The sequence below is a fragment of the Vipera berus genome (assembly GCF_964194415.1).
Source record: "Vipera berus genome assembly, chromosome: 3".
NCBI lineage: Eukaryota > Metazoa > Chordata > Lepidosauria > Squamata > Viperidae > Vipera > Vipera berus.
Window position 1 is genome coordinate 61,140,932 of NC_138204.1, and position 24,806 is coordinate 61,165,737.

At 37.3% G+C, this 24,806-nt stretch overlaps 1 protein-coding gene across 1 annotated transcript in view; it reads right to left on the minus strand.

The window, feature by feature from the left end:
- Positions 1 to 22,300, minus strand: part of SPATA6 (spermatogenesis associated 6) — a 45,830-nt gene extending 23,530 nt beyond the window's left edge. Inside the window, exons 1-8 of the mRNA XM_081325478.1 lie at positions 22,063 to 22,300; positions 18,101 to 18,238; positions 16,470 to 16,518; positions 14,847 to 14,888; positions 14,695 to 14,726; positions 13,752 to 13,979; positions 5,632 to 5,718; positions 2,605 to 2,880 (exon numbers count right to left, since the gene is read on the minus strand). Of these exons, the coding sequence (XP_081181604.1) occupies positions 2,605 to 2,880; positions 5,632 to 5,718; positions 13,752 to 13,979; positions 14,695 to 14,726; positions 14,847 to 14,888; positions 16,470 to 16,518; positions 18,101 to 18,238; positions 22,063 to 22,113 (903 nt within the window). The 5' untranslated portion in view covers positions 22,114 to 22,300. The remainder of the gene's footprint in view (positions 1 to 2,604; positions 2,881 to 5,631; positions 5,719 to 13,751; positions 13,980 to 14,694; positions 14,727 to 14,846; positions 14,889 to 16,469; positions 16,519 to 18,100; positions 18,239 to 22,062) is intronic.
- Positions 22,301 to 24,806: the final 2,506 nt, after the last annotated feature.

A 24,806-nucleotide genomic window follows, 5' to 3' on the forward strand; every position in this document is an offset into this window, starting at 1 on the left:
ACCTGCCACTAAGTGTCAGGAAGGGAGGGTATGTTAAGGGCCAATTAAAGAATTTCAGCTGGCAGGGACTAAGAAGAGAACTATATCTGCCATTGCCCCTTCCCTACAGAACACCTTGCCCCCAGAGGGGAGGCTGGCCCCATTCTCCTGACCTTCCAAAAAAGCATCAAGACCTGGTTCAGATTGGTTTGCAACCTTAGGGTAGTTGGTAGCTTGAGAATGCTCCCTCTGGCTTTTTAATTTTGTTTTTGTGTTTTTATATAGTTTTATGGGTTTTATTGTAAACTGCCCAGAATCACTTAGATAATGAGATGGGCAGTATATAAATTTGATAAATACATGTGAAAATAAAATCACATGACTGCAATTCTGTTTTCCAGCTGGAAAGAGACAAGGCTATCAGTTACAAACCATTATGAAACCATACATTCGCCCATACTTTGTAATGCCCAAGTGTCTGCTTACTGTCTTGTATACATCAAAAGCAATGCAATTGTGCTGCAATGTAAGGCTGGGAGCCATGAGTGTGCTGGGCAAATAATTTACAGTACTCTGTAAATATGGTGGCAGGGAGTGTCAAGCAAAGGAGAGACTGCCTACAGAAATTGCTTACTTCCCCCCTCACACTCATTGCAGAGTAGAGAGAATGGAGAGAAAGAGACTTCAAAAGAATAAGCTGTTTGTTCTTCTACACATCAAGAATAGTAGCATTGCACTGGCAGTGAGAAAGGGTTAGGCAAGAGATTATCTACAGAAATAGTCTACGGTTCTCCCCGTAGAGTAAGTTGTCTGCATAGCAAACTGTGGCTCCACAGACTGCCAACACCATCGCACTGCTTTCAGTGCGTAGAACAGCAAAGAGCTTATTTTCTTGCTATTTCTTTCCCTCCAATCAATCTCAAAGGGCTGGGGAAAAAAAAACACAGGACAACTGTACCTGTAATCGCGGTGACATGACTGAGGGATACTGTGAAGTCTTAAATGGTCTGCAAAATTATTTTTTTGCAGCATCATACATTTGAACTGTCACTGAACAAATGGTCAGTGAGAACTACCTGTTTAACGTAAAGCATGGGTAGAACTATGCCTTTTCAGACAGAGCTGGTCTGTAACGTGGGGGTGCCTCCTGGACTTACCACTCCTGATCTAGAGAACCTTTATATATCCGCATCTGGCACATTAGCTGCAGCCTACTCTTTTGTGCACAATCACTCAGGCCTGTGTCACACTGCAGCTGAACTATTGCAGTTTGTTCTCTGTATGACTGGTCTTGAGAGCTACTGGGAAGCTTCAAGTATTGCAGCATACAGCTTCAAGTATTGCAGCATACAATAGCCTGAGTAGTAAACTTATATATTGGAATTTATGCTATTCCAATCCAGAAAAACTCTTAACTGGCAAATATTTCTTACTTTCAATAAGGTGATTAAAATAAAATAGTGTGACAAAAAGTTGTCTAACACTATCAAGTAAAATCACAAAGAAAATTATGGCCTCAAAGAAAGAATAGCCATTCAGGCATGTCCAAAAGTGGTGTTCCTAATTCATATGAGATCCTTTTCTAGGGAATTTCATAAAAAGCCATGTTTTTAGTTTTCCTAACACTCAGCAGTGGGACTAGTTTGCTCCTTGGAGGTAAACTATTCTTTAAAAAATGACTGTAGCTGAGGTTTGACTCCTCAGGCACTGCAGATAACACTACCAAAACAAAGGGCCTTGAGACGCAATCTCTACCTCCCCATTGCCATAAAGGAAGCACTGTAACATAGTGCCCCCCATCTACTATAACCTATGCAGAAGGATACCATGGACAAGGCTACTGAAAGTTGCTGAGATGTTCAGCATCTTCAGTAGGATTGAACTTTCCTTATTCTGTGCTTGCCAAAGATCACTTAACAGGGCAGCTGAAGCATTTTTTATTTCATATTTAAACCAGAATCCTGATGGATCGGGATCCAAGTAATTTATTTAATTCAAGATTATCTGAAGCTATATCTCAATCACCTATTCAACAACCTTCCCTAAAAAGAAAAGACTGGAGCCAGAATAGCTAGGTTGAGCAACAGCTTCTTGGGGACGGGCACAGTTCTACTTCTTTCAAGATGGAATTAAATGCCTTAAGTTGCTAGATGTTACAATGACCCAGCAGCCAATTCTTCAGCCTGGATTTCCAACAGAGAACTGAGAGCTTCAAACTTACTATAATGACACAGGTTTGGATTTGAACTCTTACTCATGTCCCAGCATACTTATTTGTCTTTCTTATTCCACCAGAACTCTAGGAATCTCATCTCCATTCAATTTGATTGAAAACAATAAAGAAATGGCTTGCCACTGCTTTCTTTCAAATGTTTTTCTAATATCTCAATCTAGCCTAAACTCCTAGAATTTCTGATGATCTCCCATTCAAGAGCTTTAACCAAATCTGATCTTGCTTAGTTTTTTGAGATCAGGTAAAGAACTTGAATGCTACTTAATCTTTCCTCTAGACCAGGAAAGAACTAGTTGTCACAAAAAGTGTAAAATTAAGTAAAAAATTTCTAAGATAACTGGAAGAGAAAGATTTGATCTATGCTTAAACTGTTACTGTTGGAGGGTACATACACGACGAATTACAAATGGAGGTCTGTCTGTTTCTTTCCTGAAATCAAATGGCCCTAGGTCTAAGTGAGCCAGGCGTTGTCTGATTTGCAGAAGCTCACACATACGTCTCTTTGTATAAGGAGAAGGAGATCGAGAGAGAGATGCTACTGTGGGTTGTTCATAACTCTTTGTTGCTAAACAGGGCCTGTTTCTCTCAGGTGAAGCTTTGTTCTTCTTTGAAGATTTGATCTGTCGCATTCCTTCTGTAGATGAATGAAACAGTCCATCTACATTATCCTGAATTAAAGGAAGAAATTATTAAGACTAAAAAGCTTCAAAGTATTTGGTCTCACCACTGAACATATCATAACCAATAATTATCTTGCTTGATATCTCCATAATTAATGAATAATTCTGAGATCACATATTTTGCTTATGTTGAAACCTCAAACAATCCTCCTCAATTTATTTTTAAAAAGTGGGAGGGGAGAAAAAGGAAAAAAAACCTAAGAGATAATAATTTTATTAGATTGTCCTTTTTTCTAACCATATGGCCTGATGGATGAGTTCTTGGAAACTAGAGTTTCCACAAAACTTCAACCAGTTTAGTAAATTATTATCTTGGCTTCTAAATGAAAGAAAGCCAGTTTTTCTATCTTTAGCCCCATGTTTCCCTACTATCTAACACTATTTACTGCCTCAGTTACCCTACATCTGAAAGGAACCATTTTCCATGGTCTGAAAGAATAGCAAATCTACCTCAGCTAGTTGAAAAATGAATACTAGAACCCAAGATGGTGTGCTGATCAGCGGGCAATTCCTTTTCTCCTGCTGAACAGCTGATTTCATGGCCAAAACTGGTTATTTGGTTACTTACTCCCTGTTTTTGAAGGGGAAACTAGGAAAGACCCAAGATGACCTTAGGATGACCATTTACCTATGGAGAAGAGGGATCTAGAAGACCTCAGTTCTCGCTAAGGAATGACCAGAAGGTCAGATCTCTTGCCATCTTTTTCCTTTAGCTATTCATTTTTTTAAAAAGGTTGTCTGAACTTTAATTCCACTTTCTGAAGTGTTTCTAATCTTTGATCTACATTTTAACCAACTAGTCAACTACTTATCTATCCTACAATCCATTGTTGGACTTTTATTACTTTCTTCTGGTTTTTTATTTTTTACTATTGAATTCTAAACCACTTTCACATTCACTGTAAGGAAGTCAGTGGTGAAAGTACATTTTCTGGCAGCAAAAGTCATCCAATTGGACTTACATTTTATACAGGATTTTATTACAAGTTTTGTTCTTTTTAGCGCTTAAAAAAAGAGTTCTGATCTTTATTTTTTAACTTTTGATGGAAAAATTACCTTTCTAGTAATCACTTTTTATTCTGAAAAAAAAATAATCTCAATTTTTCTCTGTGAATGGTAGGATATGATTTATCTGCTTCTCTTGTCCTTGGAAGGAAAAGTGTTTTTTTCACAATGTTCACAAAGCATTTGAAAAAAGAACGCTGTACAATTCACAGGGATTTTTTAAAAATGTAAATAAAAATTTGATAGGTCAACAACAGCTTTGAACCAAATCCAAGATGATACCCCAAACCAGGAAATAATAGTTGGGCTTGATTTGCAACTTGATGAATTGGAATCTGATTTATTGCTGTCAGATATGAAAAAGAAAAAAATCTGGTCTGAAAATTATAGATCTGCCAGAAAAGATTGAAAGGAATATGAATACAAGAAATTCTGAGATAATGGAATTGATAAATGATGGACTGGACTTTCTTGGCAAGATGAATGCTGTTTTTAAAAAAAGACTTTTTGAACAATGGATGCTGCAGAGATATTTACAACAGAGTCTTATGAACCTGGGAAATGTGATGCAATTTTTGGCAAAGTTCCCAATTAAAATCCTAAGAAAAGGTTTTACTATTAAATGCCAAACAGATATTTGATCCTGAATGGGGTGATTTGTAGTAGATAATACAAATAGCAGTAGCACGTAGGCTTATATACCACTTCATAGTGCTTTAAAGCCCTCTCTAAGAGATTTACCGAGTCAGCATATTGCCCCCAACAATCTGGATCCTCATTTTACTCATACTCATTTACCAAGGATGGAAGACTGTCAACCTTGAGCTGGTAGGATCAAACTGCTAGCAGTTGGCAGAATTAGTCTGCAATACTACATTCTAACCACTATGCCACCATGGCTCTAGATCAGGGGTGTCAAATTGCCGGCCTGTGGACTAGATGCGTCTCGCCAAAACTGTGCCCAGCCATTGCTGGCAATGGGAAAAAAGTTACGATACATCACGGCATGTCACATGATGTCGCTAGTTTGACACCCGTGCTCTAGATGAATAACAAACCGTGGTAGACTTTCAATGAATTAATTACAGTAACAGATTGTTAACAGAGGGCTTACGTATGTAATGTACTGTAATATATGATATGTCAGATTGGGTTGCAAATAGACATAAAAGTTTATGAATCTTGGACCTGTTTTGCAAGAGGGAAGCTATTATTGTTGCAATAAATTTGTTAGTGTTCAACTAGGGAGGATAATATGTGTTTTTGTTTTGTGTCCTTTTAACTCATCTTTTTTTCTTATTTAATGTTTTGTCTAGTTTTGTTTTATCTTTGTTATTCTTTTCCCTTTGGATGTTGTATTTTATTTTCTGAATAAAATAAACATTTATCAATAAAAAAGAAAAATGAATAGTAAAAAGCCAAAGTTTTTCTACTGACAGTACTTAATGATTATATCAAAAACTACACAGAGTGAAGGAAACATTTACCACAGGAATAATAATATTTTGTTTTGCTAACAGATGATTGTCAAATACTTTTAACTATTTTAACTGTTTTATTAAGCATATAAGATTTTACTCAGCAGTCTTTCACTTTCAAGCAAACATTACAATTTAAGCAATCTTTTATTTAAGAATGAAATTTACATGAAGCTTCATAAAAGTTATTTCAACGAAGTACAAAAGAATAAATGTAATAAAATATTATAGGAACTGTTTGCCATTTTATACTAACCTGTTTCTGCTTCTGAACTTTTGGTGAACTTAACAGACTGTCTGAAATAACACAAGTTGTGTGAAACTTCAATTTTGGTGCAATTCCCTAAGAGACAGTAATTGAACATAAAGCTCCAAATGAATAGATACATGATGACAAAGAAATAAATGATATACACTGTAACAAACTATTCCTAATTTTAATAATTTCTTTTGTTAATTTCAGCCTTTAATAAAAATAGACAGAACAGAAATAGTAAATGTCAAGAAGATAACATTTGCATTTTTGACAATTCAATTACTAGCAATTATATTGCTTTTCTGCAACAATTAAAATCTGATGTTATTTCAACTTGTTGCTTTTTAAAAGCATTTCTCAGGAATTTTCAAGGCATATTATATAATACTAAGTAAAAGTAGACATTCTGTTCAGCCATCAATCACATAATTTCTAAATGTTTTTTATACAAGTTTTATTGATCTTTTGATATTTACATATACATGTATTTATGAAGCAATACGGTGGTTGGGTAGTCAAAATAACAAATAACAAGTTGTAAGTAGTTCAGGTTGCATCAACAAGGATTCCCTCTCTGATTCCATTAATTATCAGATAGTCAAAATAGTCAAATTAATACATTTCTAGTTGTAACCTAGTCAATTAACAAAATTTTCAATATATTTTCATTAATACATATCAATATCCTGTTTTTAAATTTTATCTAATTGCAACAGAATATTCTAGAATAGCCTATAATATAAAAAAGAAAGCTTAATTTTTGGGTGACCCACAATACCCTATTTCAATAAAGAATAATTCTCTTGTCTATAAAACTTACATTGTTCATTACAAAACATTCTTATGTTTTATCATTAAAATCTCATTTTCATCTTAACAAATCACCAATTATTAGGAAGTTATTTTGTCTTAACCATTCAACAACTATTAAAATACTATCTTACATCGTCTTAACCATACATCAATTGTTAAAATAATATCTTTTGATATATCATTCCAAATTCTATAATATAGTTCAGAATTATATTCTAAGAGCTTACTTTTGTCTTCCCTTACAGATCTAAGACCTAAATGTAAAATCAATTATATTTTTTAGAGATTCCCCTTAATCCATTGAAAGGTATTTTTATACTCTAATCTTAGGAAACCCTCCCAAAAAAACAAGTTCAGTTTTTTTTTTAAATCTAACTCTTGCCTTCTTGCCTTACATTCTCAAATATATCTCCCTTTCTTCCTAAACCCCTTATTTGAATCCAGGGAGAGCATCCAAATATCAGTTTTGCAAAGAAAATGTCCCCTTTGTAACCACTGAAGATTTGTTTTAATAGTTCAGTTTTTGATGATTGATGTAATATAGTTGTCATTAAATCATGCATGTCTTTTCCTTCTTCCAGTTCCATCTGGATTAGGTAGAGAGTAGTAGATGGTTGTGATGGTTGTCATTTGATTAGTTGCATTCTCACTAAGGTATATTTGAAGGCCTTTAGTGTCTTCACTCTTAATATTGCTTTCTTCAGGTGCTATTGCTTTTTGAGCTATAAGTTTTGTAGTTGATGTTGAAATTTGGACTTTAAGATTCTCTGTAGATTGCATTTGTTGTTCTTTGAAATCTCCTGTTTTAGTGTTGGTTTCTATTTCTTCTATTTGCTCTTGGATTATTATTGCCTCATTTAAGGTCAGAATTTGATTTGGTGGCTTTAAGTTGTCAGATTTTTCTTGCAATTTGGCTTTAATTTGCTCTGTCATTGCCAAAATCGTGTCCAGTATCAGTTTATAATCAAGTGGTGGGATATATTCATCCATTTTGTTGTTATTTGCAGCTAAATCTTCCATGGAGGCTATTTTAATAATAGTCAAAGATTATCCACCTCCAAGAGTTGTTTTCAGTGACAGGTGTTCCCACACTTATCTTTAAAAGTAATGTCAAGGACAGCTCTGTTTTTCAGTCAATTCTCACAACAAGAGAAAAAAATCACTTGCTGTACCAGGTTTCGCCACAAGATGTCATCACTAGCATATACAATGCAATGTAGAAATTACCTTTTTCCCCCATATTAATATAAAACCTTTGCAGCATTAGTTCTTTTTTTTCTTTAATTCACAGCTTAGAGAGGAAATAGGGTAGTAGATCCCCACCAAAAAATAGGAACTTTTTAGTAAACACAGATAAAATTACTCAATTCCTTTGCTAAATTACTTGATTTTCTTTAAGGCTTTAAGATTTGTTCCCAAAGTAAATATTTGCCGTTTTCTCAAAAAGTGGGGAAAAGAAATTTTCAGGAAAAGTCCCACAGGAAATTAGTTAAGGGAGTAAAAAAGGTAGAGTCTCACCCAGGTCCTCCAGATTGCTTCTTTGTGCTAGGTAGTGCTTTTGGCTTTCAGCAGGGAGCAGCTTAATGATCGGCCATCTTGATGGCCGGTCTCTTCTTCTTCGGGCCAAAGGAGTTGTCCCAGATTCAAGCGGAGGGCTGCTGCCCTTCCGCAATCGCAGGGAAGGCCTCCTCACAGTAGTCACCCCTCCAGGGCAATTTTTTACACTTTTCAGGGTCCTCCGAAAGAGAAAGAACGGACGGCAGGAAGCTGACTGTTCCTGCACGTCCGGAAGCGCCGCATGTGCAAACTGGAACCATAACTTCTAAATGTTTTGAAATATATACTAGAGAAATGAGGATATCCTTTCTAATAACTTATCATTTCTTTCCTATTTGTATTAAGTATATTAGTGATGACAAAAGACATTGTTTACAGCATTATTCTCAAATTTGTAAAGCAAACAACCAACCTAAGTAGAATGGTAGTAAAGGGTGCTGCTCTTCCTTTCTTGAACATGAGTACAGTATCTTTACCCAAAGCTTATGTAAGTAAGGAATGAAGTGTTACAATTCAAAAAAAGTTGAGTCAATGTAATTACAAATCATATCATTTCTGATTCATGAATATCATGGATATATGTATATACTGTCTTCCTGATTTATACCTAATCATATGGTTTACTCATCAAGCCCACTACTATTTACTCTCAACATCACCAAATTTCTGCAATATTAAGAGAACTATTTTGTGTTGTTAATGATCCTTTGGATCAGATACTAGGTTTTGAATTTAAGATTTTTCAATGCAAAACACGTATCTTGATTGTAAGCTATGAATTTTCACTTTGCTCTTTACAGTGTGTGATAGTAAAAACAAAGGAGAAATACAAAAGTACATCCCCAACTCACTGATTTAGCAATACATATCAAATTAATTTAATGTTAGCAAGAAGAAAGTTTAGACGTCCGGTTTGCTGAGCCATCCGACATGGATGTCTGGAGTATGGCTCTCATCTTCCACGTCCAGTTTCACATCGCTGGGGGGTCCTAAAAGGGCCAAAGAGTCACCCTGGAGGGGCAACCAGCAAGGGGCTTTTCCAGAAACACGGGGGAGCTGCAACCCCCCCCCATTAGTGCCTGCATTCCCTTTGAACTGGCGGACGAAAGACCGGCCATAGTAATATGGCCAGTTACTAGGTTGCAGACAGCCGAAATAATACTTACCACCAGGCAACATTAAAGCAGCGTGGAAGAGACGGGGTTAAGATTCCTCTCTTATACCTTAATCTTCTTCTTTTCACCTAAATAAGCTGCTAAGTACCTTCCTCCCTGTGGAGAGGGAGGGGGAAATTCAACCCTCCCTTCAAATAAGCAGCGAGCAAGCTCAGGGGTGTTTTTTAAAAAAAGTTGAAAAAAGAAACAGACTAAAAGAAAAGAACTTTCAAAGCACTTGGGGGACACCCAGTGGCTAAACCTGAAATTGCAATCTGACTCTTTTAAAAAAAAAATAAGAAAACATTTAAGAAAAACAAGATAAGATTAACCTTGAACACCAGACGTGAAACTCCACCATGGAAGTTTCAAAAACAAATCTATGCCATGTGGGAAATATCCTACCAAATTTATCAGTTCCTTTCTACAGCTGGCGATGAAATAAGACCTTTTGGAAAAGAATTAGAAAGCATCTCAAAGAAACAAACTCAAATTGTGACTACAACTAATATTTTATCGGGACAGAACTTAACAGAAGAAATTGAACAATCAAATACATTGGCAGAAGAATTAACTATTCAACAAGTACAGACTTTTGAAGACCAAAATGAGAAACAGGAGGAAAAAAATTTATTCAGTCCAGGACAATTATATTAAGAGGTGAAAATAATGAGATGATTTGGCGCTGTTAACAGACCCCTCAATCCTTCAAAAATGGAGACTGAAGGGCTACTTCAATATGATATAACAACACAAGAATGGTTTGATGACCCTGAGGCAAAGAAGCGAAAAATGACATGGCAAAGGAAGAAAGCAAGAATAAGATTGAAGGAATATGGACATACTTAAGAGGCCTGAAATAGATACCGTATATACTTGAGTATAAGCCGAATTTTTCAGCCCACTTTTTGGGCTGAAAAATTCCACTTCGGCTTATACTCCAGTCAACAAAAAAAACTTACCGAGGACTTGTGCGCGGCCGAGGCTTTGGTGCTTCCGGGATCGCGCGCACCTCTCCCAAGCCACCGCCGTCCGAGACCTGCAGGTCTCCGTTCCTCCGCGCCCTGCCTGCCTGCTTCTTTCAGCTGTCTGCCCATCAGCTGTCCATAGGGATGCTGCAAAGCTCTCCTTCTCTAGGCCTTGGACTCCCTCCTGGCTGAAGAGTAGATGAACCAAGCCAGCAAGGAGACAAAAAGTTTCTGCAGCTGTTTTTCCTCTGAAGTTTTTTTTTGTTGTTTTTTTTAAAGTAATCTCCGAAGGTTATGCCAGAAAATGGAGGACGCTGGGTCTTTGCAAGCTTTAGCTGTCCGCCTGGCTGCCTGAACCAAGCCAGCAAGGAGACAAAATGTTTCTGCAGCTGTTTTTCCTCTGAAGTTTTTTTTTGTGTTTTTTTTTTAAAGTAATCTCCGAAGGTTATGCCAGAAAATGGAGGACACTGGGTCTTTGCAAGCTTTAGCTGTCCGCCTGGCTGCCTGAAGGCCGCCCTTTTCAGGCAGTCTGACAGACAGCTAAAACTTGCAAAGACCCAGCGTCCTCCATTTTCTGGCACAACTTTTAGGGATTTATTATTATTATTCCTACTACTACTATTACTACTACTACTACTTCAGGAGTAAAAAGTTGCAGAAAAAAATTCTCTCCTTACTAGCTTAGTTCCTCTACTCTTCCATCTGGAGCCAAGGTAAGATTTTAAAAAGGGATATTGGTTGGAAGGCAGAGGGAGAGTTTAGTTTTAGCATCTAAAAAAAGGGGGGGGGGAAATCAGCGAGTACATCCCAACCAGCTTTTTATGTTTTTGTTATTGAAGAAATATGGGGGAGGGGGAGGGGTTCTGGGGTGGGTTGGGGAGGGGATAATATTGTAACTTCAATAAAAATTTTCAATAAAAAAAAAAGAAATATGGCTTTCTGGGGGAAGGTGGGGAGGGCGTTAAGGAAGGAAAGGGTTTTTGGAAGCTCGTCCTGAAGCTGCCTTTTGTGCAAGGGGCCTTTTCTCAAAGCCTAGAGAGGCAGCTTTGTTGCCTCCCCGTAGACAGCTGATGGGCGAACACCAAAAGCTCCAAAAGGCTAGGGAACTAGTCCCAGAACACCTTGGTAGGAGGAAGGGCAGAGGCAGAATTGGGAAAGAGGTAAGACAGGGTTTTCCTTCCCAGATGTTTCTCTTTGGCAAGACAGCCAGCTGTGCTGAAGCCCAGTATCTGGGGGTGGGGGAGACCTGAGGCAGGCGGGCTGGTGCTTGCATTAGGCCTCCCAGGATCTCCCCCACCCTCAATTAATGACCAGTGCACTCTTTAATGAATGCACTGAGGAGAATACGTATGGCTGGTCATTACTTGAGGCAGTTCATTTAACATTATTTAATGGCAGTCTCCATTAGGGTCACAACCTGAAGACTATCTGTGCAATACTTATCAACAGAATGTGTGGCTGGTACAGTCTATGACATATCTGTTTTTCCCCCTCCTAAGCTTATACAAAAGCTAACAGATGTAGCAGAAAAATGCCAAAGCAATCAACTAAAGAAGTTGAAAGAGATTTGTGAAAGGTAAAAACTACTTAACAATTCTTTTGACTACCATTCTAGATGTACTTGGAGGGGAATAATCCCCTGTCAGGACAGAGGGAGTCACTTCTGGGTGAATGTGTATAGTGAGACCTGGGGAGGTTTGGGGAGGCGCCCAAACCTCCCCAAACTTCGGCAGGAGGAACGGAGACCTGGGGAGGTTTGGGGAGGTGCCCAAACCTCCCCAAACGTCGGCAGGTCTGCGCGGAGGAACGGAGACCTGGGGAGGTTTGGGGAGGCGCCCAAACCTCCCCAAACTTCGGCAGGAGGAACGGAGACCTGGGGAGGTTTGGGGAGGCGCCCAAACCTCCCCAAACGTCGGCAGGTCTGCGCGGAGGAACGGAGACCTGCCGACGTTTGGGGAGGTTTGGGGAGGTGCGCGCGTACCTCCCCAAACCTCCCCAAACTTCGGCAGGTCTCCGGACGGCGGCGGCTTGGGAGAGATGCGCGCGATCCTGAAAGTACCGAAGCCTCGGCCGCGCGCAAGTCCTCGGTAAGCTCCGGGCGGTCACTTGCTTCGCGTCTCCTGAGGGAAGGGGGGGCGACTGGAACGGGCGTGTTTCCTCGCCTGCTGGGCGCCGCGATTTGCCCGGGGAACGCGCGGGCCCCGAATGGCAGCGTGGAGTGAGGAAGCGGACAGCCAGGGCTTCCCCGAGAGCCGCGGCCACACAGGGTATTCCTGTGTATTCAGGCTTGCAAAATGGCGGATCGAGCCTCTGCTGGCGGCAGAGGCTTGCAGAGCGCGGATCCAGCCTCCGAGGCATGCAGAACGGCGGATCGGCTTATACTCGAGTCAACAACTTTTCCCAGTTTTTGGGGGTGAAATTGGGGGTCTCGGCTTATACTCGAGTCGGCTTATACTCAAGTATATACGGTAATACCAAAATAGACAGGATTGTACTTGGATTATGAGAGATTGTTTTGATGAGTAGATAAAAATACTAATTAAAAAAACAAAATACAGATGTATGAATACTAACATTGAAATATTGAGCTCTTTAAATGAAATGGATTAAGATGTATATATGTTAAGAATGATACAATGTAACTAATATACTTGGATGTAGTGACATGAAAGGATGTATTAAATGTTGAAACGGGAGAAATTTTGGTTAATTTTCAATATGTGGAAACTATAAATGAGAAATAAGAATATTATATTGTCCTCCTCCTCTTTCTCCTCCTTACAATTGGTATTCTAATGACTACCATTCTTATATTGTACTACTAACTTGTTGATATGGAAATGAGATAAATAAGAAGTGTATTTACATTACTAGGTATCGGAGAAAATTGTGTAAAGGGAAAGGTGGTTATTTAGAAATATGAAAATGAGAAACTTTAAACGTTTAATTTTAATATTAATATAAAATTAAAGCTGGAAAAATATATAAGGTGTTTTGATGTCTTAAAGATGGAATGTTAAAATATAAAATATACCAAGGTATTGACAAATATAAGAAAACTATTAAATGACTAATGGATAGCAATGAGAAGTATGTTAATTTAGATAAGAGATAATATGTATTAAAGGAAACAAGAGAGGAAATATTGGTTACAACAACTTGGAGATTTGTAATAATATGTATTTGTCTGAAATGGAACTATTGTAACCCAGACACCATGTTGCTTTTTAAAGATACTATTGTAATATTGGAAAATTAATTAAAAAAATAAAAAAGAAGAAAGTTTATTTCAAGGAGAAAAAAAGAATAGTTTTCCAACAGAGAATAGGAAAAATAAATAATATCTTAGCCTACTGGGCCATAATAGTTTGCATTTACAATTTTCAAGAATTCTTTTTCTTCCCTTATCTGCAGTTCTAAGATGCCCTGATAATCTCCTGTCCAAGCACTACTTAGGAATGACTCTCGTTACCTTCTGAGTCCGGATAAGTTTCATTATAAATAATAAAAATTAAAAATGGTTCTATATGATTAACCATTAATATGTCAAATAAAACCCAAATATAGATGAACATTTGTATTCTTGTGTTCTTGTGATGTATTCTTGTGATATATAATACACACTTACTGTAAAATCATAGCCCTTTTTCATTAAAACCTCACGGATTGAATTTCGTGGTTGATGGAGAAACTTAGGAGCAGGAAAAAGGAAATCTCTTGTATTTTCTTCATAACTGGCTAGAATTTCTCCCACTGAAAGTGAATTACATGTTTTAACTGAAAAACAGTAACTACATATTAATACATAGACATATAGGCACTGAAGCAAACAAAAAGAGACCATGACACAACAAAGCTAAGAATGTTTAGATTCCCTTGATCCCAATAGAATATAAATATGAAATTTCATCTTTGCTGGCTAATGCCACAGAGCAATATCCCATTAGATTAGAAAAGCCTAAGACAGTACTAATCCAAGATGGAATCAAAAAACTATCTTGAAATGTTTATGGTGATATCCAAGGTCAACAATAAATATGGCTTCTTTTGGTGGAAGTAAAATATTAAACATATTTTGATTTTGGAATTCACCAACAATATAATCTATAAATTAATCAAAATAAGGGTTCCTAAAAATCATGGCTTTTTGAAATGCAATAAAGAAAACAAAATTATTGAGAGGAGCTAATATTATCAACCCAAATTTAATGTTCAACAATTTTGTATGCATGTTTGTGCGCCACTTCAGAAAACCTACTTAAAATTATGAATCCAAATTTATGCACAACAAGAAATCTGGGATGACTGTGAAGGGTTTGTTATATTTCTATTCTATTTCATTCAAAAGTAAATAACTACAGAACCAATTACCTTAATATTGCAAAGACAAAAACTGGTTAAAATTACTGACCTCTACACTTTGATCAGCATTTCTTAGTAGGCGCTAAAATCAAATAAGTTGTTTCACATATAAAATAAAATGTGTATACATATCTGAAAAACTGTAGGAAACTGATCACAAGATAAAATCCATGTACAGATGTTGCACTGAAGAATCAATTCAAGTTTTAAGAAGTTGGTAAATACTGTGCACAGCTAGGACCTATTAATGGACAAACATTGTACTCTAAAAACATTTTCTTAAGAACTATATTGTATGGAATAACTTGTCATACACAAAAAATTACCATAGAACTGTGTTACAAAAACATTGTTACTATACCTGGAGGAACAGTTTGAATTAACTGAACCACTGATGTGTCAGCTAGAAAAAGGGGAAACTATAATCAGAAGTCATTTTAATAACAAAGTTAAAAAAACCAACAATCAGATTATCTGTAACTTTGTACAAATTATTGCATTTGTTATAATCATGGACATCTATTGGTTACTGGGGGGTAGAGAGAGAGAGAGAGAGAGAGAGAGAGAGAGAGAGAGAGAGAGAGAGAGAGAGAGAGAGAGAGAGAGAGAAAGAGAGAGAGAGAGAGAGAGAGAGAGAAAGGGGGGGCAGTTTAGCTCCTAACCATCCGGATTCCTGTAAATTGGATTTACTGACCAGAAAATGAAATTATCATGAATCAGATGATCTAAATGCTAGTTGTTACTCTTGAAGTACAATCCTTTACGTAGTTTTTCTTTCAAGAAGGAATGCTCTTTTTTTGATTGAAATTTTTTCTACCCCACATTAGATAGCGATAAAGACCCAAAGCATTTTCCAGTAAGCTATGAAATCATACTGAAAGCTCCAGGTGTCACTTTAGGTTAGAAATTGATATTTGATCTGTGGAGCAAAGTCCTCTCTTTCTTTATCTCAAAATATCCCCGTCTTGCCAGGACTAAAGTATAAGACAATGCAGAATCATAATTGGAGTTAGAGAATGTTCTGTGCTGAGCTCAAGCATTTTGGTCAGTAGGTAGATATATCAGTAGGTATACCACATTCTAAATAATAATATGATAACTTTTCTCATCACTACTCAGTAAGAACATGCAGCTAATTTCTCAATTTAGCTGTTTCTAATACATAAATCTGGCATATATCAGGTGGTAGGTAAATGTTTTTGCTTTCAATTTTTTTCAGCTCAAACCAGGTTTAATAATTTCTTATTTATTTTTACTGTAGTTTTGCATACCACTGTCTGAAAGCTTAGTGGAACTTACTTCTGAGGGAATAGGATGCAAAGCTAAGTATTTAATTAGTACACCTGTACCCAGTATTTCAGGCATAATGATGTTCAAGGCAAACTACATAGTATCTGCAGAAAGTCTTCCAATTTTTTTTTTATTAATCCAATTTATATCCCGCCCTTCTCCGAAGACTCAGGGCGGCTTACAATTTAAAGCACAAATCAATGTGCTTAGCAATTTAACACTAACTAGACTCAGACCTATTTTTAATGCCCTTTGCTGAAAAACAAACTGATGAGCATCTTAAAAAATCAAAAATAATGAACCTGAATACGCAATAATTGACATTCTGTCTTAAATCCTATCATTCTCTTTTTAATCACCCTTTTGTTATTTAGAAATATTGAGGAAATGAAAGAGGGCCTGTGACAAACCTCTAAAATCACGAAAATTTCAGTTATTTAAAAGCAGATGTTTCTAGAAAATATACTAAACAGTTATATATATAATCATCTAAAATATTAATGAGATGTTCCAATGAAATCATTTTTATTTTAATAGTTTAATTTGAATTTCAATTATTTCAGAGAAAATTTCTAATACATTACATATTATGACTGAGCTTTTTCTGAAATATCCAATTGATTTTTGATGTTGTATACTATAAAATAATTTATACATGGAATAAAAAGTAATTTAAAAAAATCTAAAAACCTACTTTTAAAAAGTTCAACAAGATCTCCTGGGTCAACTACATCAGAATATACCTAAAATGAAAGTTTTAGAAAATGAAATGGAACAATTCCGCTAAAACAATCCTTAGGACATTTAACAAATATGATCACTATAATAATTTAGAGGAGTAAGTTATTTAAGGGAATAAAACAGTCAAACAACATCAGCAACTTCTCACTGCAACAGAATCTTTTTTTCTAAGCAGCAGCTATTTTTTCTGTTGACTTCTGAACTGTTTTGGCACTGGCTTTGACTCTTAAATTAAAAATTGACATAAATAATAGGTGCAAGTCTTTTACTTTCAACCTGGAAAAACATACCTTTTAGAAAATGAGCAATTATTTTCTTTCATTCTAGTAGAGGATGGAATATCACTTATATTCTGTCAAGGAATTAAAATATTCATTCAATATATGTCTACTCAGAAGTAAGTCCTGCTAAGTTTACGAACATGTATTTTCAGACCAGTATAACCAACTGGGAATTACGGTAATCCCAATAAACTGAGTAGGACTTGTTCAGTAGATTCCATAATTAAGATTTGATTCCATAATTAAGATTTGATTTGATTCCATAATTAAGGTTTGATCTTAATTATGAACGTAGTATGAACCCAGAAAGCAAGGCTGGAAAGTTTGTTAAGACCATGAAGCAGTTTATTTATTTATTTATTTATTTATTTGTTTGTTTTTATAAACCGCCCTTCTCCCGAGGGACTCGGGGCGGTGTACAGAATAAGGTAGGCATACAGAATGAACAATAGTGAAAACAAACAATAGTAAAATACAAACTGGGACCCCAGATGTTATGGCAAGGTTTGCAATTTTGTGCTGTGCTGAAAAAGTGAGGGAATACTTTATTTACTTCAGTGTCATAATCAGCTACCATCACAAAATGAAGCATGCTGAATCAAGTTTGGAAAAAATATAACTTTCCTAGAACTGATTTTTAAATAACCTTTATTTTAAAATGCACAATTTAAATCCAAACACAAACACTCCCATTTTGAACAGTTTCCCTGTGGTTTCTGATGTTGACAATATCCATTTATATGAAATAGCCACAGTTACACAGTTTTACCATATTGCTGGAAAATTTTATTCAGACCAAAATATACACTGCAATGTAAGGAACAATAAATAAAATCAAGACTGCCAGAAAAATATTGTTATATAGTAAACATAAAGCATAATGCACAGGGTGTCTATAAAGCCATATCTGTAAAGATTGCTCTATGTATTTTCATAAAAGTTTCCTTTTTTTAGAAGTTCTTTTCAATAGTTCACATACTATAGTTCACTCATGCCATTCAGGGACCAAACTGTCCTATTAACCAAGTGACTGTAGAAACAAATTATTTCTACAAATAGAATGTATGCAATTCCTGAAGAATTCATAATCTGCATTTCTTCCATAAACAATAGCCTCAGCTATTAAAAAATAACTTTAAAATAAAAAATGCAAACAAACCTACAATACTTACATAAGCATTAATTCAAAAATAAAGTGAGCTGAAAATAAAATATTACAGAAATATGTATAAGAATGTGGTAAAGAAAGTGCTGGAAGAGGAATTATATGTTAAATGTTACACATTATATTTTAAGTACCTACTTTTTCAAACATTAATTTCTCATCAAATATCAGGGGAAATATTGCACGAACACATGAAGTTTTCTTATGTTGTCCAAAAATACATGCACTGACATAGACATCTTCTCTGGATTTTAATGCAACACCTGGACATGTTACCTGAAAGAGCAATTATTCATATTAACTATGACTAATAAATGTTAACTGCATGAAACGCACAGTAAACTTGATGAGCATGATTATAAAAACAATAGTGATGATAATGCAACCATCCCAGGTACCTATAAACTACAATCCAAGTTATAGGAAATATAACTGAACTTTTAAATAAATTGCAATCAAATGGTTGTACACAGTCTATGCATCATACTTTGAGCATTCCTTGATCAAGAATAGCTAGTTAAAGAGTTGGGGAAGTTGAAATTTTCTTCCACTATTTGTAGAATACTGCTCTTTCTGATGTGTTCATTTATTCTTTCATGCTAAAAAAATTTCTGTTTGATTACTTCTTCGAAATGACAATATATATTTTAGTAGAAGATGAGTGGATGAATAAATGTTTGGTGATATGGTAACATTAGCAACCTGTAATAATAATTTCAAGAGTAAATGTGGGAATTCAGTATCTGGACATCTTGTACAAGCTACTAGCTGTATATTAGAACCCCCATTAAAACCCCAAACCCACTTCCCAAAAAGCACAATTCCAGCTCCACTCACAATGGTTAAATGACAACTTACATGTTGCACCATGACACTAGCTCTGTGATAGTAAAATGTCATTATGGTGAACTCAAGTATTGAACAAAAAGTATCACAATGCAGAACACTGCTCTCAGAATTCTGATGAAATCTGTGGATCTTGTGGATGCCTAAGCCCACCCACATTTGGAGCCTGGTCCTGTGTACTCTTATTAAATTTGGTGTGATGTTCAAGATGAAAGAAGTTATGCAGCATTTCTTTGTTTCTTGAATAAGCCAACCCACTACATCAAACCAAGCAAATCACATTATGCCTTATTTACCCATTCACATTGAGAGAAACCATGGGTGGTTCCCCACTTTTGTAAAATAAGACATTGTTTTCTATAATCACATCTATGTTTATAATGGTTCCCACTTTAAGCTATATTAACCCTCTCACAGTAGTCTTCCGGAAGTGCTGAAGATAAGTGTATTTGGAATTAAACTGGGATTATCTACCAAAGATTATTGTTTAGGCTTACTGTTTCTTGCTCTGCTTGAAATTGAGATATATTGTTTTAATATGTCATCTGCTCGTGTTACCATGAACATTCCAATTTATTATTTACTGGTACATGTTGTGCATGTAAACTATTCCATGTCTTGACAGCTATGGAGCTATGCACATGTGATAAATAAAAAACTAGAAAAATAAACCCAATTTGAGAAGCAATTTTCTCTAATATTTGTAGATATTTTATGTATCAATTTAGTCTTGCTGAGCTTTTGGAGGAATAGATAGTTGTCTTGTTTTTTTATGCAACATATAAAACTTTTACCAAAAACAAAGTAAGTATCCCCACTTTATAGAACAAGGGCAAAACCAAGCATAGTACCAATTTCTGAACAGCAGTTGTTTAGCCACTCAAGTCATTGTGCACTAATTTTATAAATCAAACCAGGAGCAAATATAAACCATTAAGACAGTGATTCTCAAAGAGTGGTCTGAGGAGATCCCTCAAGATCTTTCAAGGGTCCAGGAAATCAAAATTATTTATCAGTCTATGTTAAAAAAAGAATACAATATAAAAAATCCCATCAAACAATCTGAAAAGCAGTAGTGACAGCTAATTTTAATTTTTAATACAAAAATATTGATAAATATAACCCATACAATGTTCTTTTGGGGTCCTCAGCATCTTTAAAAGGAAAAGGGTCATGAGAAGAAAAATATTAAGAAACACTGCATTAGGAGAATAAGATTTCTAAGCCATTATCTGGGCGGCATAAAAGAACAACAATCAGATCAACCATCAGGTTAAAATTAATATTTTTTCTTAAAAACAACTGCAAGGTGGAAAGCGTTTACTCAATCTGGAATGATCTGATGAGTAAACGCTACTTTTTCAGTATTTTATTTTGTACATCTGAATTGCAGCAATACTCAAGAACTAATCTATAAGATACACCTGTAGAATTCACTGGCTTTCAAATTTACACTTGTTTTGTGCTTGATCCTTTTTCTTTCCTATGCCTTTGAGTCATTGTTGACTCCTGACAACTTCCTGGACTAGTCTCTGTACTTTTCTTGACAAGATTGTGAAGATCCATGTACTTATGGCTTGTTAGTGACAGGCCTGAGGCAGGACTGGAACCCATAGTCTCCCAGTTTCCAATTTAGTGCCTTAACCACTACACCAAACTGGCTCTCTTGAGTCTTTGTATGCAGTTTTAATTTCATAAAAATATTATTTTAGGGGGGGGGAATTCATTCACGTAAAAGCATCTAACTGACTATGTTTGTGCATGGACACTAAACCGGTTTGGTTACAATCTGAATTGAAACAGGAAATCTAAAATCTATAGACCAGACTGAGAATTGGAAAAAAAAAATCCTGGTCAAAGAGAATGGCACTATTTTTCTACTTTGCCAAGAAAACCATATGAATAATATCCATGCAGTCAGCACAAGCTTAGCTATTCAAAAGACACTTTACTCTCCCTCCCTTGTCCCCAAGAATGGATACATTTAAGAAACAGAAATGTTTCTGCTTTATGAAAGTGGTACTGTAATGCACTCAGCATAAATATGTGGATCAGATTTGATATAGTGAAGGCAAAGAACGTTACAATCTACTAAATGGTAGTGCATTTCATGTGAAGTTTGAGAACACACACACACACACACACACTTTTCTCATCTTGAAGCCCATGAAAGAGAAAAAAATGCTGGCTTTAAAAATATAGAAATGAAAATACTTGAACAGCACTGAATTTAACCAACTGAAATTCTTCAAAAGGACAGACGTAGAGCACACACAAAAAAGAGACAAACTTGTATTTTAAGACTGTAACTGGCCAGAAACAAGAGAGAGATGCCCGGATGTAGTCTAACGGTTAGTTCACCATTGAGGAAAGGAGAATGGGGTGAAAAAGAGCCAATTTTCTAAAGGGTCATAGATACTAACAGAAGTGCCAGATCTTGGCTGTAAAAACCCAGATGTTCACTGAACGCTTAGTGGTGCTCCGGATTTTTATTTTTTTTATTTTTTTTTTTTTGCAGAGAGTCTATGGCAGGGGTAGGCAACCTCGGCTCTTTTATGACTCATGGACTTCAACTCCCAGAATTCCTGAGCCAGCCAAGCTGGCTCAGGAATTCTGGGAGTTGAAGTCCATGAGTCATAAAAGAGCCGAGGTTGCCTACCACTGGTCTATGGCAACCAGGAGAGTCATGAAGTTAAGAGCGTCGTCCGTTCCATAAGAAGACTCGTCAGTTGCTTAATGTCGGGAGAGAGGGAATTAAAACAAGGCGGAAAGAAAATACTCCCACTAAGAAGCCGCCTCCTCCTCCACTGGCCTTTAATTCAAAGGGCTGCTCTCGAAAAAGAGGAGCGAAGCCTCGAGTCGGCCTCCTCGCAACAAGAAAGGCAACCCTCCCAAGGCTTCCCCACGTACAACGCTTCGCTCAGGAATCCGCCCTGAAGCTTTTCTTAGCTTCGCCGCCAAAAAACCCAAGTTCTCCCCTTTCTCGAATCTCTCAGCCCCCCCCCCCGCAAAAGCCCCCGTAGAGATACAGCGTCCCTCTAAAGCTGGGGGTCTTCAAACTCGGCCCTTTTATGACTCATGGACTTCAACTCCCAGAATTCCTCACCCAGCATGCCTGGCTGAGGAATTCTGGGAGTTGAAGTCCATGAGTCATAAAAGGGCCAAGTTTGAAGACCCCTGCGGGGCCCTCCAGGACGCCTTTAGGCGCTTCCGGCCAGCTCCCCTCCCCCCCCGGTCCCCTCAGGCTTCCTCACCGTACGGATGTGCAGCTCCACCACGCAAACGAAACCCTTGCAGGGCGCCATACAGGCCGCCTTGTCTCTCAGCCGCTAGGGGAGAAGAGCGGACTGAAGAGGGAATGTGTGTGTGGGGGGGAAGGGGGGGACCCTGTTCCGGCCCTTCACCGGACGCGTTGCTTGGCTAGGCCCGGAGCGCTCCGGACAGACTCTGTTGCCATAGCGCTAGAACGCTAATGGGCCCCCCCCCTGAGGGCAGGAGCGAGAAGGCGTGGCTAACGTATCTACGGCCGGTTTGGAGAGCCGAGAAAGCTGAAGCGGGCCGAGTGTCGTCACTTCCGGTTCCAATGGCAGGCGTTATCGCCTCCTGGGGCCATTGACCGGATAAGAATGGAAGACGTTTCGGTTTGAAAGGTTTTAGTTTGGCAGATGAGGAAGGGGAAGAAAACTCTTCCCGTTTTGATACATTGGTTGGAGTGTACGTTTCTGAAATTGTCCAAAATTATATAAAGGAAGATACCCAAATTGCCGTTATCTGTGATTCCCCTCCTCAAATAACTAGGCTTTTTTTTAATGGTTTGGATTGCTTAATCATCAGCCTTCTAACTGACTAATTAATAGGGAAATCAGTCGGAAAAGTTTTAAATTACAATTGATGCTGATGATACAATTGGTGCCTCTTTGAAAGAGTAAGTGAAGGAATATTGTACAAAACAAGAGTAAGTGTTGCCAGAAGAAGAGACTCATTAACATTTTCCAGTTTTATCTTTTAATTAGCAGACCATAAAAATCCTCAAAGAGAAACACGGTTTGCTTTCATTAGAAAACAAGCTGCAGGATATAGTTGAACTAAACTACCGGTAACTAGAATCTTGTTTATGCCAAGGTAGCAATGCTAGTTGGAAATCTTACCTTAATTCAGGTGAAATGTACTTAAACGTTAAGTTTCAATGCATACAACATTGGGATCACCTAATTTCTTCTCCCCCCCCCACATAGAACTAGAGCTAACAGCAGTCTTAAAAGCAGACTAGATCACTATTTTTGACTCTGATGTGATTTGTTTCATGTATAGTTTTGCATGGACTTAATAGCAAGTTACTCAACATTGTTTGGGTAAATTGTACATTGCCCATTGTCTCTTTCATGGGACCCAGCCGTCGGCTATCCAATATGCAGTTAGAAAATGAACTTACTCATGAAAACATCTTCCTGTGTTAAAAAGAGGGAATATTATGGATGTCTTTTCATTATGGTGTCCAGAAATCACCATGCCTTAATGAGGGGCTTGAATGTTTTTTGAATTTTGTAAACTCTTTGTTAGGTGCTTTTTTTTTGGCTAATGAGTGAGGTCAGCATGACACATGGGAAACCCTTTATGCTCCTGGGCCTAAAAGCTCATGTGAGTACCATAGTGGTAGAGATGGAGGTAGGACCTAGTTGGATGAGGTGCCTGACCTGGTGTGTATACAACCAGCGCTTAGATAGGACTGGGGGGAAGGGAGTCTTGAAGTTGTACCTGCCGAACTTTGAGGTTTGGCATCAGCTATAGTTCAGTGGAGGAAATGGCTATTATCCTAATAGTGAGACCAATCAAGCAATCAACTTGCCTTCATTGGGTGTGGGTGCTCCATCACTGGAGTCATTCAAAAAGAGACTGAACTACCATTTTTCTGAAATGGTATAGGGTCTCCTGCTTGAGCAGGGGGTTGGACAACAAGATGTCCAAGATCCCTCCCAATGGTGTTACTCTATGTTCTACATTCACTTCCACAAGATTTTCCCAAATCATTGAGTGTTCTCAGAGATGCTGTGCCACAGGTACCTGGATTGCCACCAGACAGTGTTGTATCCAGGCAGCTTGGGAGTTGGCACCATGGACCTGTGCAAGCTACCAAAGTCCTGATGTATATCAGTGGTCACACTTAAATCTCGTGCAAGGTAACTTGGACCTTGATTGGAGCTTTTACAGACACATTATGAAGAATATTCTAGCTTTTCTGTTAAATAAAGTTGCTCAAATACACTTAGAAGTGTATTCTGATTGGGCTATCTCCATTGGAGATACAGTTTTGTGAGGTGATTCAGTTTGTATGTTACTCCTGATTAAGTAGACAGGGTCTTACAAACTATGAGCTTTGCCAGTTGATTATTAGATCCATATCCTTCCAGTATTATTAAAATAGCCCCCAAGAGGTGAAATGTGGTGAGCTCCAAGCAAAAGAGTCAGCTTCCTTGAGGGAGATGACTATTATCTGGCCATCATCAGTCAATAATTCTGGACAAATTGGATTCCAGATGTAATTCAAATTGCTGATTGTACTTGAAAAGTCTTCATATTGCATAGCCTGGTCTTTTTTTTTTAGGGACTGCCTACTTCCTGTAGTTTCTGCCCATTATATAAAGTTATAGGTAGGCAGAGTTATCCACGCTTCAGGTTCCTTCTATTAAACAATGTCATGTAATAGAACGTGGGAACTGTGCCTTTTCTGTCATGGTCCCTGCCATCTGGAGTGGCATTTTTCCCCCCTCCCCCCATGATTTATATAGCTCCCACTCTGATGGAGTTCAGAAAAACATTGGAAACCTAGCTATTCTTCCAGGCCTTGGGCTAGATTGGGTGTTAAGTCCTTGCATGATTTTATTGTTTGCTCTTGTCTTTTGTCCACATGTCTATGATCTTCATTCCTTTAATCTTATTTTTTTGCTTTTAAATTTACATGCCACATAGAGTCTGGTGCAGTTGGTGACCTCTAAATTGT